Here is a 19,934-nt window from a genome sequence, read left to right on the forward strand (position 1 = left end):
AGGTACTTACTGAGTACCTAATATATGCCTAATATATGCCACACATTATGCAGGTGGTCTAAATAAATATATGATATGTATGTGAAGCAGACATTTTTGTCTGCACTTCACAGATGAAAAATCAGAAGTTTATGGTTACAAAGGCAGGAAACTTTTGGACTCCAGAGCCATTATTTTCTATAATACTCCAGAAGGAACTACAGCAGGCAGTTAAGTTCAACTGGCCATTGTTCAGTATGAAAATTTCATTCTCTTGCTAATCATATACCACTTCAATGTATTTTCGCTTCTCTGGTGGCTCAGAGGTTAAAGCATCTGCCTCTAATGCGGGTGACCCGAGTTTGATCCCTGGGTCTGGAAGATCCCCTGAAGAAGGAAATGGCAACCCACTCCAGTATTCTTGCCTGGAGAATCCCATGGACAGAGGAGTCTGGTAGGCTACAGTCCACAGGGTCGCAAAGAGTCGGACACAACTGAGCGACTTCACTTCAATGTATTTTATTAGGTAGATCAATCACATTACAATTACTGTTTTTTAGATTATGAAAACAGCACAGATTTTACTAAATGATTAAAAAGAAGCTAATCATCCAAATGATTTCTAGATTCCACTAGTGACTTTTGTTCATGCATTATGAAGTTAGTATATATTTTACTAAATGATTAAAAGAAACTAATCATCTAGGTGATTTCTGGATTCCATGTGTCATTTTTGTTCATGCTTTCACTATTGCCTTTCCCAGATTCTCTCCTTTTAGCAATCCTATAAATGCAGCTGGCATGTTTTCAAATCCTTCAGTGACATGTTCATGGTACTGGATTTTACCCTGTATCAAAACAATAACAAATATAATAGATTAGTTTCATATTCTAAATGATACACTCTTCTCCTTATAGCACCAAATTAATTAGTACATCATAGGAAACTTGAACTAGGAAGAGGAGAGCCTGTCCTCTTTGAATTTATAGTCATTTGGGGGGCATGATCCATATACATAGTGTATATAACAGATTATGCATAATAGCTTATAAAAGGCATTAGGTCACAGTAAACAACAAAATAGTCAGAAGGAAGCAGTTAACCAATTTCTACATAAATTGAACAGAAAACTCTAATGATGATCTCAGAAGAGGTGGAAGCAGGAAGGAGTAGGGCACACCCTTCCAGGGTATCATCTATGTTCATCACTCCAGTACCCAGTGCTGTTACCTCTATTTGACCCCTGAAGACACAGAACCTGTTCAGGAAATGTAAATACCATGACAGTCTAATAAGCTGTCTTTCCTTCAAGCCAAGATTTGTTCAGTATGTGTTCAACATTCATTTAGCAGTGTAGGAGTGAAGAGTTCATTTAGTGAAGAAGGATTTTTATTTCTCCTATAAGTCACAGTCTCCTAAATGGACCTAACTCACATTTTCACATTTAAAATGTCTTATATGGAGACCTCGACTTTTGAGAGTCCCTTGGACTGCAAGGAGATCCAACCAGTCCATTCTGAAGGAGATCAGCCCTGGGATTTCTTTGGAAGGAATGATGCTAAAGCTGAAACTCCAGTATTTTGGCCACCTCATGCGAAGAGTTGACTCATTGGAAAAGAGTCTGATTCTGGGAGGGATTGGGGGCAGGAGGAGAAGGGGACAACAGAGGATGAGATGGCTGGATGGCACCACTGACTCAATGGACATGAGTCTGAGTGAACTCTGGGAGTTGGTGATGGACAGGGAGGCCTGGCGTGCTGTGTATCATGGGGTCGCAAAGAGTCAGACACGACTGAGCGACTGAACTGAACTGAAGTTACCTGATTACATTTTCCCCTAATGTATCCCAGTGATGGTTTAGCATCCTTTATGGATTTATGGAAGAACTTACTTATTTGCTCGAGGTCCCTCAACTACTATGTAAGCAAGCTAGGATTTGAATCCCTAACTAGAAAGCCCTAGCTCATTCCTGTACTTGAGGACCAAAGAACCTGGAAAGGGTCAAAAGCTATAATCAAAACTTTAGAGGTTACAAGTAGAGGATGAGGGACTTCCTTAGTGGTCCAGTGGTTAAGACTCCACACTTCCAGTGTAGGGGGCATGGGTATAATCTCTGGTCAAGGAACTAAGATCCCACGTGCCATGAGGTGCAGCCATAAGACAAAAAAGTAGAGGATGAATGCTAATATAAAATGTTAATGATATGGGAAATTAGGATATAGAATACAGGGTATATGGAAAGTCTCTGTACTCTCTTTGGAATTTTTCTTTATTCTAAGGTAAAGAATGGTTTACTATTCTGTATTATTACTGTAACACAAAAGAGGGGAGGGAGAAGAAAAAACAAGTAGATGAGAGAGAAAGACAATTCGCTTGTTAGTTAGAACAAAATTAGTGAACTAGTAGGTTCACTCGGTTAGAAGAAAGCATTAGGGACACCGGCACAGTGGTGTCTGTTGTCAGCTGTGATCATATTTGATTTCACCAACAGAGACAAAGAGGCTACACACTGGGAACTCTAAAAGCATCCTGCTCTTCCCAGATCCCTGGAAAGAGCCCAGCCCAGCACTCCAAGAGTGTTAGACTGGGAGAGATGCCAAACTCCAGGGGCTGCCAGACGAGCAGTCTATTTCTTTAATTTGGAGACAATCATAAGCCAGAAGTTAGAAAGTGTGGGACCACTTTTCTCCTTGGAAATGAAAATAATGCACCTTGGGATTCAGATTTCTGTTGACTAAAGCTCCACGTGGTGTTAGGTGGGTAAATGATCACAGCATAGGACAACGGGGCTGGCCTCCTCCTCAGGACCTATGAGGTGTGCCTATGAGAAGACTGCATTCTCGGACCCGGAAGAGCTGTGGCCCAAACACATGCCCCTGTAATGCTCATTCACTCAGCAGTATTCATCTAGTGCCTATATTGATTCAGAATATTCTAGGTGCCGGGGATACATCAGAAAACAGAATGTGTGAACACTGATGCCCTCATGGAGGTTACATTCTTGTGAAAGGGAGATGGGCGATAAGTATAATATATGAGTTATAGTATATATTATGTCAAAGATGATAATTCCTATGGATCAAAGTAAGATAAGGAAGATCAATGAGTGAAGGTGGATTGCAATTTGAAAATAGGGTCATTTTCAAGGCTGTCTCATTCAGAAGGCAGTTTTCAGCAAAAACTTGAAGGTGTGTGTGAGACAGAATTGAGTAAGCAATTACAGAGAGGTGGAGGAGTGTGGGGATGAACAAAAAGAAATGAAATTAGAGAGGTAATGGAGACCAGACAGTATCCAGCCTTGCAGGGTTTATTCTAAGAGAAATGAAGAGTTTTGTAGGGTTTTGAACATAAGAATGATTTGGTATGAAGCTCACTCTGGCTGCTCTGTTGGGAATTGCCTGCAGGGTAAAAAAGTGGAAAAGCTGAGTAGAGGCCACCGCAATATCTGGGCTAGACAAGATGGTGGCCTAGAAGGATGGTGGGAATTGAGGAGGGGCAACTGGGCAGATTCTGAATGTATTTCCAAAGTTGGGACACCAGAATTTCCTGACAGATTAGATATTTGTATGAGAGAAAGAAAGGAGTCAAAGATGATTTCAAGGTTTTTGAATTGAGCAACTGAAAGGATTGTCATAACTGAGACAGTGAAGTCTGTACACAGAAAGCAAGTTTGGCAGGAAAAATCAAGACATAATTGGTTTTTAATACATTAAGACAGAGATGAAAAAGTGTGCTACACATCCAAGTGCAGCTATTGAACGGTCCAGAAATCAGAGAAGAGATCTCGACTGGAGACAGACAGTTGGGAGCAAGCAGCATATTGGTGATATTTAAAGCCAAGAGCCTGGATGAGATAACTGAGGGCTGAAAAGAGTATGGACAGAGGTGAAAAGAGGCCCAGGAACCATGTATTGGAAAGCTCTGTTATTAATTTGGAGAGAAGAAAAGAAGCTAGTAGAGGAGTCTGAGAAGGACCGATACAGTGAGGAAAACCAAGAGCCAGGGGAAGCAAGGAGAGAGAGTGATGCCCTCTGTCACCACTCCCTACAGCCAAGTGATGCTAAGAGCTGACCACAGGAGTTTACATGTGAGGGGCATTGGCAACCTTGACAAAAGCAGTGTTGGTGGAAGGGCAACAGTGCAAAACCCGACAGGCATGTTTAAGAAAGAATGAGGAGGGACATCCCTGGAGGACCAGTGGTTGAGACGTTGCCTGCCAGTGCAAATGATGCTGGTTTGATCCCTGGTTGGGGAGTTAAGATTCCACATGCCTCGAAGCCAAAAAAAAAAAAAAAAGAAAACCAGTATATTAAAAAATAAAAAACAATATTGTAGCAAATTCAATAAAGACTTTAACAGCCCACATCAAAAAAAAAATTTTTTTTTTAAATGGAGAGAAACTGCAGACAGTGAGTGCAGACAAGACTTCAAGGTGTTTTGTTATAAAAGGGGGAGAGTGCAATGAACCCATATTCACAGCGGAAGTGAAATCTGCAACCCCCACAGGAAGGGCATCTGGTGTCACAGTGGCTCCGGGGCCCCTCACCTCTGAGACCCACTTCAGCAAGTCTCTCAGAGCCTTCTGGCGGACTTCTCCTTGCCAGCGGTAGACGATGAAGCCTTGCAAGTGGAGTTCCTTAAAGATGATGATTTCCGGGGATGGGCCTGTGAAGAGGAGGGCACGTTTGAGCAGCAGGATGCAGGGAGGTGGCCGTGATGAAAACGTGCATGGTACAAGGCATGTCAGCATTCCCCTAGTGCTCTCCCTCCTGTGTCCTCCACTCTTCCCGACCCACAGGGCTGCCCCAAAATCAATATGCACTCTGTGCAGGCAGAGTAACTGCCCCAAGACGTCCATGTCCTAGATCCCAGAGCCTTAACTGTGACCTTACGTGGCAAAAGGGACTCTGCAGATAGGACCAAGTTAAGAAGCTTTAGATGGCAAAATTATTCTGCATTACATAGGTGGGCTCACATGAGAGTCCTTGTAAGGAAGAAAGGGATACAGGAAAATTAGAATTGAGAAAAAAATATGTGATGATGGAAGCAGAGATCATAGAGATGGAGGGAGATTTGAAGAATCAGTGCTGCTGGCTTTGAAGACGGAAGAAGGGACCATGAGCTAAGAGATGCACGTGGCCTTGAGAACTTAAAAAGGCAAGGAATCTGAGCCTTCGGAAGGAAAGTAGCCCTGCTAACCCATTTCGAGTTCTAGAACTGTAAGAATAAATTTGTGTTGTTTCAAGTCATTAAGTTTGTGGTAATAGACAGGACTGAGCACAACTCACAGCTGGAAGACTCACCCCAGCTATATTTCTCTTGGGTTAAGGAGTGGAATCCTCATCTCCTCATCTTGGAAGAGGATGAAATACTATTCCTGGGATTGTCCACGCTACTGGGGATGTCGTTTCTTTATTGTGAGCGGAAAACAAATATGGCATGAAAGCCGGGGGAAACAATTACTTGTCTCTGAGCTCCCCTAATAGTGAAACACGTTAGAGTTCCTAGAGATCACTGGCAGGCAGAATGTCACCTGCTTAAGATGGAATGGACAATACCAGCTGACATCTCATAACCTGTCTGAGCAGATGAATTTCAAAAGGCTAGATCAAGTTACTGTATCCAAAATATTTGGCTGTGGTCAGGAAAATGCACCCTGGAGCTCTGCTCAATTGGCAGGAGAAGGATTCCCCAGGATTCTAGCTTAGCATCAATTAGAAAAATATGGAGGAAAAAAAGTCCCTAATAAGATTCCCCAGTGCCTTGGAGTGTCCCCTTTGACCTTTCACAACCCAACAGGGAATCTACAAGTGATCCTTCCTCAGACCCTTCGACTCCCACCCACCTCTCTCAGTGCAGCCAAGGTGCTAACTAGCACAGCTATAAGGTTTCTTCCTCACGAGTGAAGCCCATCATAGAACAAATAACGCATTTATTTATGGTTGTTAGGATCCTGATGGTGATCTGGATGATTCCTTTTTGTTTTTTTCCCTCCTCTTTTTTTTTTTTTTTTTGACCACAGGTAAATCTGTAATCTCTTCAACAGCACAGAATCCTTGTAGCAGAAAGGGGTTCTGTATGAAGTGTTCAGAAGATCAGCCTTTGTTTTGAGTCTATCACTAATGCTTCCCTTGTGGCTCAGCTGGTAAAGAATCCACCTGCACTTCGGGAGACCTGGATTCGATCCCTGGGTTGGGAAGATCCCCTGGAGAAGGGAACAGGTACCCACTCCAGTATTCTGGCCTGGAGAATTCCATGGACTCTGTAGTCCATGGGGTCACAAAGAGTCAGATGCAACTAAGTGACTTTCACTTTCTGTCACTAATAGGAAAGAGTCTCTGGTCCTTTGGCCCATTCATCTCCCCACCTTCAATAAGAGACCTGGGCCTGGAGGTGGGAGGGGGAGGTCTCAGCATAAGAGTGGAGAAGCAGGAGCGGAGGGCATGGCAGGGCAGAGGAGAAGCAAAACAAGGACATTCTAGGAATGTAGAGAAAGGACACTCCTTTCCCTTTTAGTGGAAATTGTCAGTGTGGTGAGGCCTGGCTGTTCTGCTGCTCCAGGAAGTTCTACCCACTACAGTCGGAAGGAAATGGCAGCCCGTTTTCCCTGTACCCACATCAAGTCTACCCATCCCCAAACCTCCAGCACATCCCCAGTATCCTGAAGACCTCTAATATTTTACCAGTCAGACCAATGTGTTCTATTTCTAAATGAAATCATGACTTTTTACAGCTTTTTAGAATACAGTAGGTAAAAAACCTAAAACTTAATAACTGTTTCGTCCATATTTTCAGATCCTGTTTTTTCTCTATGTCAAAATCCAATATAAGCTGACTTAGCTCAAATATACACAATTACATATTTTTGGTTAATAGCATTTAATCAAGAATATTAGGAAATCTTTTAAAATATTTCAGTAGTCACTGGCCTGTACCATATCTGTGAATCATCTCTTCCTCCCATCTTTCTACACCTCTGATCGTGTGCATGAACTCATTACCTGGGGGAAGTGGGCTGGTTCTGTTGTATACAGAGATGGCCCCACATATAGCAATTCTTCCAAATTTCTTCATCTGGGTGATAGCAACATTGGAAAACTCTCCACCCACCTAGCAGACAGGGAAACAAAAACCAAAACCTTTAAATAAACTCTACCAAATTCAGGGGAATCATTAACTCACAATCATCATTTCACGATACTTGTTTTAGCAGCAATAACACTGATTAAGTTAGTACAGCAGGGCTAAAAACTGAATTTAGAAAAATACATTTTTAGAACCTGGGCATTTTTATTTGACTGTAGGAACATAACTTATATAACTTATACATTTTGCTTTATTATATTTTGGGGTTTTCTGATCAGTTCAATAATCTCATTTCCCTTATCCAGAAGTACGGGAAAATAACTCAGAAGCCATATAAAGAACAAAGTTGGAGGACTCATAATTTCCGATCTCAAAACGTACTGCTGCTGCTGCTGCCACTGCTAAGTCACTTCAGTCGTGTCCAACTCTGTGCAACCCCATAGACAGCAGCCCACCAGGCTCCCCCGTCCCCGGGATTCTCCAGGCAAGAACACTGGAGTGGGTTGCCACTTCCTTCTCCAATGCATGAAAGTGAAAAATCAAAGAAGTCGCTCAGTCGTGTCCGACTCTTAGTGACCCCATGGACTGCAGCCCACCAGGCTCCTCCGTCCATGGGATTTTCCAGGCAAGAGTACTGGAGTGGGGCACCATTGCCTTCTCCAAAAACATACTACAAAGCTATATTAATCGTACTACAAAGCTATATTAATCAAGACAGAGTGAGAACAGAAACAGATCAACAGTACTAAACTGAGAGTGCAAAAGTGAGCCCTCACATTTGTTGTCAATTGATTTCTGAGAAAAGTGCCAAAACAATTCAACACGAGAAAAAACATCTTTTTAACAAATGGTGCAGAACAACTGTAGGCATCTACAAAGAAAAGAATGAAATCGGACTTCTTCCTTACAGGATACACAAAAAGTAACTTAAAATGTGTTATAGACCTAAATGTAACAGCTAAAACGATTAAGCTCTTAGGGAAAAAAACATAGGAGTAAACCCTTTGTGACCTTGGATAAGGCAAAGGCTTCTTAAACATGACACCAAAAGCCCAAGCAACAGAATTGGACTTCATCAAAATTTAATACTTTTGTGCTTTCAGGATACCATCAAGAAAGTAAAAGAAAAAAAAAAAAAAAAGGTAAAAGCAACTTACAGAATAAGAGAAAATATTTGCAAACCATATACAGGAGGTATTTTAATTAAAAATATACTAATATATTCCATATTTGAGAATTAGATTACTTGCTAAAATTTATTTATAACTCCAGAATCAATACTCAGAGCTTTCTCTGGTCATTCACAGACATAGTTCCCAGCTAAGGTCAAAAAAGGCCAAGGGTCTGCTTTCTTTTTTCAACTCATGCAGAGATTATCAGAAGATGAAGACAGTAGGGGGCAGTGCCAAGTGGTTCAAGAAGCTCCAGTTCAGGGGCTGGTTGGATGGGGCAGGCATCTCAGCTGTGGGAGGATTAGTTGTGGCAGAGACTCAGACAAGTTACTTAACACTTTTTAACCTCAATTAAAAAAAATAATAATAAAATAGAAGCTATGAGAAGGACTTAAGATCATAATCCATGTAAGATACGTGCATGTATGGGTATGCTTCCAGTTGGATCAATGGTTCAGTGTCTGTAGCAACTTTGTAGAATATAACAACCAGGAATACTGAGCACTGACTATATCTGATAAGGGACTTGTATTCAGAATATATAAAAATCTTTGACAACTCAACAGATAACCCAACTGAAAGTTGGTGAAGGATTTAAGCAAACATTTCTCCAAAGAAGACAAACAAATGGCCACTAAGCACATGAAGACAAATTCAATATGATTACTGACTGCTGCTAAGTTGCTTCAGTTGTGTCCGACTCTGTGTGACCCCATAGACGGCAGCCCACCAGGCCCCGCCGTCCCTGGGATTCTCCAGGCAAGAACACTGGAGTGGGTTGCCATTTCCTTCTCCAATGCATGAAAGTGAAAAGTGAAAGTGAAGTCGCTCAGTCGTGTCCAACTCTTAGCGACCCCATGGACTACAGCCTACCAGGCTCCTCCGTCCATGGGATTTTCCAGGCAAGAGTACTGGAGTGGGTTGCCATTGCCTTCTCCGTTAGTGACTGAAGAAATGCAAATTAAAACCTCAACGAATTATCACTCCAAATTCACTAGAATAGCCACAATCAAGATGACAGATAATAAACACAGTAAAGATTTGGGAAAATTGAAACCCTTATGATTGCTGGTGAGAATGTAAAATAGTGCAGCCATTTCGCAAAATAGTATGTCAGTTCCTCAGTCACTGCAGATTGTGACTACAGCCATGAAATTAAAAGATGCTCCTTGGAAGAAAAGTTATGATAACCTAGACAGCATATTAAAAAGCAGAGACATTACTTTGCCAACAAAGGTCCATCTAGTCAAAGCTATGGTTTTTCCAGTAGTCATGTGTGGATGTGAGAGTTGGACTATAAAGAAAGCTGAGTGCCAAAGAATTGATGCTTTTGAACTGTGGTGCTGGAGAAGACTCTTGAGAGTCCCTTGGACTGCAAGGAGATCCAACCAGTCCATCCTAAAGGAGATCAGTCCTGAATATTCATTGGAAGGACTGATGTTGAAGCTGAAACTCCAATACTTTGGCCACCTGATGCAAAGAACTGACTCGTTGGAAAAGACCCTGATGCTGGGAAAGATTGAAGGCGGGAGAAGGGGACAACAGAGGATGAGATGGTTGGATGGCATCACCTACTCAAAGGACATGAGTTTGAGTAAACTCCAGGAGTTGGTGATGGACAGGGAGGCCTGGCGTGCTGGAGTCCATCAGGTAGCAAAGGGGGTTGGACACGACTGAGCGACTGAACTGAACTGATGGCAGTTCCTCAAAATGTTAAACATGGTGCTACCATATGACCTGACAGTTCTACTTGTAGTCAAGAGAAATGAACATTTATATCCACACAAAAACTGCATATGAATGATCAAAATAGCCTTATACTTAATAGCCAAATGTGAATGACTCATTTGCCGATCAACTGATGGATGACTGATAAAACGTGGTGTGTCCATACAATGGAATATTTTTGGCCATAAAAAGCAAGGAAGCAATACTGAAAATCAACTACATTTCAATGAAAAATGTATAAAAAGGAATGAAATACTGATAAACATGCTACAACATGGGTGGGTTTTGAAAACATGTTACGTGTAAGAAGCCAGTCACCAAAGAGCACTTTAGGGGGAATAACTAATACTGAGCACAGCATTTCTTTTTGGCTTGATGAAAATGTTCTAAAATTGTGCAAAGAGGTGTACAATTCTGTGAACACACTAGAAATGATCAAATCTTATACTTTAAATGGGTAAATTATATCTCAATAAAGCTTTAAAAAATTTTTTTTGTTGTTAAATGCCTTCAAAAATTTTTTAAATTATTTATATATTTGGCTGCACTAGGTCTTAGTTACGGCATATGGGATCTTTAGTGGTGGCGTGTGAACTCTTATTTGTGGGGTCCAGTTCCCTGGCCAGGGATCGAACCCAGGCCCCTGGCACTGGGCGCAGGGAGTCTTTGTCATTGAGCCACCAGGGAAGTCCCAATAAAGCTGTTTTTTTTTTTAAAGGGCATATGGGCTTTCCTCATATTTTTAGATGGAAACTCTAGAAGTAGATTTCCTGGTACAGTACTTTGTTCCTAAGTCAGATAGTAAGTCTAATTTGTACTTACATTATCAAAATAACAATCATAACCCTCGGGAGCAGCTACTTTCAGAGCTTCTTCCAAAGACTTCACTGTTTTGTAGTTAAGGGCAACATCAAATCCATGCTTTTTAAGCCAAGCAACTTTTTCATCAGACCCTGCTGTTCCAACAACTTTGCAGCCCTAAATGGGGAGAAAAATGGTAACCATTTATAAACCACAACCAGGGCAAACTATATCCTCCTAGACTGTAATGGCCAGGTTCCCCCAGAACACCCTCCTAGGTGCTGAGTCACATATATAATGGGTCAATAGACCCTAGAGGTTAGATTAGTCCCTAAACCAGCTTATGATACAACCCAAATGTAACTTCAGCTTGCCTCTGCCCACCCAACAGATCCCTCCTACGTTTAGGTGGTTGGCAGCTCTTTTCAACCTGCTGGCTTGACAGCCCACTCATTTGACTCTCCTGTTTCTTCGTGTTGCGGCTTCTCCCTTGCAGTGACTTCCATGCTATCTCTTGGGGCAGTGGCACTTTAGACTGTAATTTTGGCCCAGCCCTGTAACTCTCATATCATAGAGAGACCTCCAGGTAACTGCCCCATATTCTGTGATTTGGCCCAAAGCATTGGACTAGATACTGCCTAATGATAGAGGAAGCAGAGTGCATTCAGCTTGAGAATAGAGATTATATTGGCACATAGAGAGTAGCTCTTTAGAAAGTTCTATTCTGAATGCATTGTGAAGACCAGAATATCAGCCTCTGTTCATCTGCACCTGGATTGGGTGCATACATGTATATATCTGCACAAACAGCTGCCATATAGTTTTTCCACTCATTCCTGATTCAAGAAGAAATGATTTTGCACAGTCTATGCTTGGTCCTTGTTCCTTCTAAGCATACACTCTCATGGGATGATCTCATTTACTCTCACCACCTCACTGCCACCTTCCTGCAGATGATTCCCTTGTCTCTTAACTCCAGCCAGGCCTCCACCCTGAGTTCCAAATCAGTATTTCTAAAGACCTCTACTAATCTACACATGGATAGCCTGTGGAGCCTTCAGACACATATCAGTGTGTCTAAAGTGGAATGTATTTTTTTCCTTGCTTTTTACCTGGTGTTCCTCCTCTGTTCTCTATTGTAGTGAGTGATACTCAGTTACCCAGTTAACCAGACCTGGGTTGTAGGAGATGCTTGCTTTCCGCCCTCTTCTATCCACATCCAATCACCAGGTTTTATTCTTTTTCACCAAATATCCTTAAAAGCTACTTCTGACTTTCTGTCTTCACTGTCAGTCTATCATAATTTTCATCTGGATTATTGTAAGGGCCTCCTAATTTGACTTCTTGTTCCTAGCATCATGTCCCTATGAACTGTTCTCCAAAGGCCAAGGTGATTTCTCTAAAATGAAGGATTAAGCATGTCACTCATCTAAGGATTAAGCACTGACTTCTTAACATGTCAGTCGCTAGTGAAGTTTCTAAAAGAACAGGTTTAAGGACAAGTCCTATCAAACTTTTGAAATAAAAATGCCTTTAAAAAAATTATTTTTCTAGCCATACCATGTGGCATGAGGGCTCATACTTCCCTGACCAGGGACTGAAGCTGTGTCCTCAGCAGAGAAAGTACAGAGTCCTAACCATAAGGCCATCAGGGAACTCCCCCCCCAAAATCCCCTAACATTTTAATAAAACATTTAAAATTTGAAATTTGGAAATATTACTAATTCATTTTATAAGGCTAGTATAACCCAAAGCTAAACACTGATAGGTTCCAAACTTTAAACCAAACTCACCTATGAATATAGATGCAAAAATTCTATGTATAATGTTATTAGATCAATTCCAAAAGTATAAATTTAATATACACCATAGGTAAATAAAGATTATTCCAGAATGCTATTATGGCTTAAGATTAGGAAACTAACATAATTCTTTAACTGCAAAGTATGATAAAATTCAACATTTATTCTTATTTACTTATTTAAATAAATTCTTCCTGCAACCACTATGATAGCCTCATCTATTTGTATTCCAAGTGCCCATCAGCACTGGATACCAGCCCCAACACTTGGCTGTTGGTTATAGCCCTGTACTCATCTGTATTCTCCCTGACTTTTTCACTAGAAACTAGGCCCTGGAACTAGGTCCTACATCCACCCTCTGGCAAAGGATCAGCCAAACCAGATCACCTTGGAACATTTCTATAAAGTGGTACATCCTGATCACATCTGAGCTGCCTGATGTCTTGTACTCCCACCATCAGATCAGATCTCAAGTACAAACACCTGTCCGTATCAGAGCCAGTGTTTCCAAGGCCTGGGTGCCTCCCATGAGTTAGTTCCCAAGCTAGGGCCCCACTTCTCTGGGCTGAGTGCAATATCCTTTGAAATGGGGCCATAGGGGCAGTGACTCTTGGTTGGCTGATCAAGTCCCTTTTTCAGTTGTTTGAGGCAATCACAAAGAAAGGAGATTAAGCTGTAACAAGAGACATTCAGTAAAAACTACGAGAATAGTTCACAAACTCGCTACTGTAGCAGAGTCCATTCCTGATGTGATACCTGCAATGTTATCAAATAACAACATTCAGGTCATCATTGCTGCACCATTTTCCCTGTTCCCCCCATTTCTCAGCCATTCCCAATATCCAACTTCTACAAGAGGTCAACTAGACCAAACTCCCAGAGATGAGGCAAGGTCTGCTGTGTCCACTGCTACCTTCCCAGTGCACACTGTGGGTGTCAAGTGAGTGGTTGTTATGGAGGAAGCCACTTACCTTGAGCTTAGCGATCTGCCCCACAATAGAGCCCACTGCTCCTGCTGCCGCACTAACCAGCACTGTTTCTCCACCCTTCACTCCACAGATGTCCAACAGGCCAAAGTAGGCTGTTAGGCTGAGGGAAGAAAAGCAAGACTATGTGGATAAATGTGTTTCTTTCCTCTGTATCTCATTTATTTATACCCTGAAGACCTTCTCAGCAGCCCAATGCCATGGGTCCAGGTAAAAGACAGAAAATATAGGAAATGGATGTTACCAGCTACCAATGGTCCACTTCCTCCTTCCTTACCTCTAGGAGAGGAATAAAGATGATGGGAACTATGGATGGAACAGTGAGGTGGCTCAAAAAGAGCAGTATCTTGTCCATCCCCATGAGAGAGTCAGTTCCTAGGCAGGTTGATAGGGAGTCTAGGGGTCCCCAAAGAGAGAGGGGTCTGGAATTCTCAAGGAGGAAAAAAGGACAAACTTTTTTTCTTTCTCCACATTCCTTAGGATTATATACCAATAATGTATCCTGCCTAAGGACAGTCTTTGGATTCAACCTTCTGTTATTTTAAAATGTTAATTATGGGAGTATACCTGGTCTTTACAAGGATGTATCTTGCCTGAGGACAGTGTTATCTTAAAATGTAAATTATGGGAGTAGGTCGGAGGAGGTCTTTACAACCTCCAGACATTCTTTGGATTATATAACCTCATTGTTAACACTAGCAAGCGGGTACTCTTTCTGCCCCCTTCTGATGCCTATGTCAGAAGCTTTCTCTATCTCCTTTATACTTTAATAAAACTTTACTACACAAAAGCTCTGAGCGATCAAGCCTCGTCTCTGGCCCCGGATTGAATTCTTCTCCTCTGGGGGCCAAGAATCCCGGTGTATTCGCGTGATTCAACAACAACCTTTCACCCAGGCCAGGTTTCAAGGGTGAAGGAACCTTAAACCTTAAACCTTAGGGATCCCAGAACAGAAAGCTTATGCCTCATTCCCATGTAAGTCCTAGGGAGATGATGAGCTTCGTGGGGAAAGCCTCCATGTCATCATGGCACCCTAGTCCCAGAGCAGAGATGACTGTATGTGGATGGTATCTAGGCCTGAGGGGGTCAGGGAGAAACACATTGAGTTTCCCATGCTCTGAAGTGTGAGGAAGAACTCCTACAGTCCCCGCATCTTGTTTGAAGTGAAATGCCAAAGTCAGCTGGCGGGGAAAGAAGTAGTGGGCCTGCAAAGATGCAGCTCAGACGGCACCAGCGGGGACGAGGAGAGGAAACCACCATGCCTCAGTAGGGTCCCAGCTCAGAAGGGATGCGGCTGAGGACTCAGTCGGAAAAGTTACACTTTGAAGTCTCAAAGCATAAGACTTATGACCAGCATAAGACTAAGACAGATCCAGAGCAAGAAGTTGTTCCCCGCCTCTACTAGCACTGGGTTTATGTTAGCCCTAGGACCTTTGCATCTAACCTAGGGAGAAGACAAAGGAAATTATGAGTATGATCCTGAAACGATGTGAGAAATCATTGGTTTAACTAAGGTTTATTTTACTATATCAGCTGGAGATAGAAATGAAACACAGGAGTAGAAAATTTTTAAGTTGTATTTTTGTACCCCTGAGTCTGAGCCCACGAAACCTGTTCCATCATGGTGATTGTTGAGCCACTGGCAAAATTTCAGACAGATTCTTAGAAAGTTATTTCTGTGTAAAACAAAGCTACACGCTGGCATAACTTAAGCTTACTCAGCCTCTGATTACATTTGAGGGCCAGATACAGTTGGGCATTGAAGGGAAAGCAAAGAAGGCAGAGAGCACTTTTTCTGAGGACCCAAAAATCTAAAGTCCCCTTGACCCAGTGTTTTTCAAAAGATGGATGGAACAACCATCTGCCTCAGAATCAACTGAAGTTTTATTAAAAATTTAGATGCCCCGTCCCACTGATTTAAAAATACTGGGACGTGGAAATCTGAATTGAATAGGATTCTAGGTAATTCTTATGAATGCAAACAACTGGGAACCACTACCTTAATGGACGCTGATACCAGAGTGTATGGATAAGTTAGCCTAACTCCCAGAAAGAAGCAGAAGGTATATTTCAGATAGGATCATGCCATCCACAACAATCCTTAGGCTCCCTCCTCCAATATCCCTTCTAGATATTTGCAAAATCAGCCTTTAATTAGATATACTGACTTAAGACATACAGGGTCTTTCCCAAACATCATCTTTTAAAAGTAAACTGGAGAACTTCCCTGGTGTGACAGTGAATAAGTATCCCCTGCCAGTGCAAGGGACGTGAGTTCAATGCCTGGTCTGGAAAGATTGCACACGCTGCAGAGAAGTAAGCCCGTGTGCCACAGTTACTGAAGCCCATGCACTCCGGGGCCTATGAGCCTCAACAACTGAAGCTCCTGTGCCTGGAGCCTGTGCTTCACAACAGGAAAAGCCCCTGCAGTGAGAAGCCCATGCACCACAAGGGACAGCAGCCCCCACGTGCAACTGGAGAAAGCCTGAGTGCAGCAACAGAGACCCCGCACAACCCCCCAAAAATTAATTACAAAGTAATAAAAGAATAAAAGTAAACTGGAGATAAGATGGAGATGCCAATAATAAAGAAAATTTAAGGTATACTTTGGATGAAGGGTGACTGGATAGAATCAACATGTTGGAGAGAAAAACACTTAAACTCTTTCAGCCAAAGAGGAAGACAGAGGTCCCATTGACAGAAATAATGCAATACTTTGGGAGGATGTGAAATCTTTGGAGACAGCTGAAAGAGACAGACTGGACAGCTGAAAGTCCCTAAGTTTCAAAGTTCAACTTCTTTCATAGATGAGCAGAAGCTCCTGGATTCTGGAAGTGTTGATCCATCCTGTTGATAAGCGGCTCATCTAGGCAAAAATTCTCAAAGAATGGGTGATGTGTTGCTAGGGGAGGCTAGAAATGTGGCTTGTATAACCCCTCCCACCCAATCTTTGAGAACCACTGTATGAAGTTGATTGGAGTAAAAACGTACTCCTTAGGGACTTGGAACAGGTGAATGAGAAATGTACCCACAAATGAATAAATCGTCTTCTGTTTTAGAATTCAAATCTCCTAATATTTTATGAATTACTTTCTCTCCAACTAAGTCATGGGAGACTGACCTTGTGGTTTCCTCATGTCTGCCTTCACCCCTGTGCTCCTACCCCTGGGTCACAATTTAGAGAGAACGATGGGTGGAATAATACGGTGAGAGGAAGTGCTGTCACTGTAGAGGGCACAGGCCTGCCAGGAAAGATCGAGAAGGGCTGTCATTCTGTTTAGTGCCCACTATTTGTATGTAAGAAGGCATCGCTAAGTCACTTCGGTAGGGTCTGACTCTTTGCAGCCACATGGACTGTAGCCCACCAGACTCCTCAGTCTATGGGCTTCTCCAGGCAAGAATACTGGAGTGGGTTGCCATGCCCTCCTCCAGGGAATCTTCCTGACCCAGGGATCAAACCTGCGTCTCTTAAATCTCCCGCATTGGCAGGCGGGTTCTTTACCACTAGCGCCACCTGGGCGGCCCAAGAAGGCATTAAGCGTCCTCTAATTTCACAATGTTGTCTCCTGATTGTGGGACTTCTGAGGAGTTCAAATTCTGAGTGTTACATGAACTTGAGATGTAAGGGACTGGTTATGCAGGAGGCTGATCATTCATTTCATTCTCTAGAAGTCCTCCAAAAGGTTAAAAAGAAGGAGGGCAGAAGAGTGGGAAGAAGGAAAGAAGGGAGAAAAAGATCACATAACTTAAAGAAACTCTTCAGCCTAGAAAAGTTTTGGGGACTCCGAAAGGAATTCTGTCAACCTTGCTTCTCCGGGGCACGAGAAGAACCTTGAGGTGCAGACAGCAGCTGGGGCCTGGAGAGCAGATGCAGGATCAACTGACCAGGAGTCTTCCTGAGCGCCAGGCCAAGAGACACTGGGCTATTTTAAAGCTATCCACCCTGAGTGACTGTACAACTATTGTGATTCATCTCAGTTATTAAATTTCAGATCCCCTGACACCTCTGGAAACTCAGATGTCGAAAGATGGTGAGGAATCAGAGGTGATACAGAAAGGCCAAGGTACATTGAACTTTCTCTCCCTTTTAAGCTCTGAAACAGAGGCAGATGAGTGAGGGGTGAAGGAAGACCTTTCCAGGGACTGAAGGAGCTGGTTTCTTTGTGTCACCACTTGCCGGAGGCTTGAGAGGGACCATGCTGCATGCTGTTCCTCACTGGCACTTCCTCCTTGTACCTGAGCCCTCCTCTCTCCCCTCCAGCCCCTCTTCTTCCCTTCTTAGTCCCATCATCCTCTCTAATCCACTCCTGAGCTTAGAATGCCTCAAGTCTCTTCTTGTTATTCAAGCTCTGGACCAACCATTTTGGAAAACCAAAACGTCAGGGATTCAAACGAGTGAAATATACCCATGAAACTCACCCGGGCATGCCAACCGTTCCCAGAGCCAGAGACAGTGGTAACGTGTCTGGCCACTCTGCAAGCACCTTTTCCAGTTTTTCCCCATTAGAAATGGAATGCGTTGTCCAGCCAGAAGGAGCCAGCACAATAGTTCCTGTTGGGAAGGCTGAATTTTTACTTTCCACAACTCTGAAAGAGAAAGCACATTCAGACGCGTGAGACCCCTTTCCTTTCAAGGGAGTCTGTATGCTGCATGGTTAGTGTCCACAAAGGGCACTGAGTTTCATAGTCCTTGATCAAATAGCCTACCACATCTCTCCATCAGAATAGCCACTGGTCTCTCCTTGAGAAAACAACATGGGCCATCAGAGAGGAATTCTCAACTGGTCCAGCATCTGTCCCTGTCCTCACTCACTCCTCTCTAAGCATGAGAAGTTCATCCTCTGGCTCAAGGTGACCCGGACATCATCTCTTCTCTTCTTCAGAGGCTGCCCTTCATCTCTCAGCCCTTCCTCTCTCTTGAGTCCTCAACATTTCCTCTCTCACTGTCCCTCTCCCTCAGCATGGAAGTATGATCTACTTCACTATTATTCAATCTCATCCTATATGAAGAAAACTTTAGGCCATGAGACAAAAATGGATAAATGAAGAGATATATACCTTGTGCTTGGAGAGAAATATTGTAAATAAGTTTCCCCTAAATGAATCTATAAAGTCATTAAAATCCCAACAAAAATCCAAATAAGATTTCAATAAATGGTATTATAACTTGCTAGTCATTTGAAGCATAAACACTTTAGTCCTTGCTCCAAAATAAAAATTAAATTTCTAGAAGATAAAATATAACATACTATAAGGAAAAGTGAATAAATATTCTAGCAATTTTGGAGGGGAGAATGCCATTCTAATCATGAAATTTTATCACATAAAAATTTTCAGCTATAATTGGACACAAAAGAAAGATAAACAAAGGCCCAAATGTTGTCAGTACTAATATTCATAACACACAAGAAGTTTTACAAATCATTTTAAAGGATGAAAAGACTTAAAAGAAAAAGGCAAATGACATGAACAGATAATTCACAGAAGAAAACCATTAATTTTCAAAGAGAATGTCAACATCACTAATAATGAAAGAAAGGCAAATTAAACTAAGCATCGAATAAGCAAGATCAGTTAACTATCATTTATTCACTTCAAATTGCCAAGAGTGATAATTAGCAATGATCATAGAGTTACCAAGGAAATAAGTTCTTTAAGACACTCTTGGTAGGAATGGATATAATCTTTTTGAAGTGAAATCTGTCGTTATTGCTTCAAATGAAAATGTACATCTTCTTTGACCTAGAATTTACACTTCTGGGGATTCAATATAAAGCAATAGTCATCCAGGTAGGCAAAGAATACAGAGACATACTCAGATCGATGTATGCATATTCCTTGCAGAACTATTTTCAGTAGAAAAAACTGGAAAGAGCTGTTATCAGGAGTAGATAAGTTAAACGTCAGGTATCAATGGAATGGGCTTCTCAAGTGGCTCAGAAGTAAAGAGTCTGCCTGCCAATGCAGGAGATGCAGTTTTGACCCCTGATCTGGGAAGATCCCCTGCAGTAGGAAATGGCAACCCACTCCAGTATTCTTACCTGAGAACCCACAGACAGAAGAACCAGGAGGACTACAATCCATGGGGGTTGCAAAGAGTAGGACTCAGTGACTGAACAACAATAAAAACAATGGAGTAATCTGCAAGCCATTAAGAGGTAAGTGGTATATTTATACACTGTCAACAAAAGATAGCCATGACATATTGAGGAAAAGCAATTTGCTGAAGGGCTTTTAATTCCCTTAAAGATTATAAATATTAGTACATGTACTGAACAATTTTTGAAATAATAATACATTAACGACAGTCATCTCTAAGGTTCAGATGATGGGGGAACTTTTAGTTTCCAATATATAAATTTTTATCTTATTTGAATTT

The 19,934-nt window shown here is 42.1% G+C and overlaps 1 protein-coding gene across 1 annotated transcript in view; it reads right to left on the reverse strand.

Annotated features, from left to right (window-relative positions):
* Positions 1-478: 478 nt before the first annotated feature.
* PTGR1 (prostaglandin reductase 1) overlaps positions 479-19,934 on the reverse strand; it is a 30,805-nt gene continuing 11,349 nt past the window's right edge. The window contains exons 5-10 of the mRNA XM_010843573.1: positions 17,975-18,142; positions 13,541-13,658; positions 10,789-10,944; positions 6,982-7,090; positions 4,527-4,645; positions 479-827 (exon numbers count right to left, since the gene is read on the reverse strand). Coding sequence (XP_010841875.1) covers positions 717-827; positions 4,527-4,645; positions 6,982-7,090; positions 10,789-10,944; positions 13,541-13,658; positions 17,975-18,142 — 781 coding nt within the window. The 3' untranslated portion in view covers positions 479-716. The remainder of the gene's footprint in view (positions 828-4,526; positions 4,646-6,981; positions 7,091-10,788; positions 10,945-13,540; positions 13,659-17,974; positions 18,143-19,934) is intronic.

Source organism: Bison bison, unplaced genomic scaffold, assembly GCF_000754665.1.
Source record: "Bison bison bison isolate TAMUID 2011002044 unplaced genomic scaffold, Bison_UMD1.0 scf7180017864183, whole genome shotgun sequence".
NCBI classification, from domain to species: Eukaryota; Metazoa; Chordata; class Mammalia; order Artiodactyla; family Bovidae; genus Bison; species Bison bison.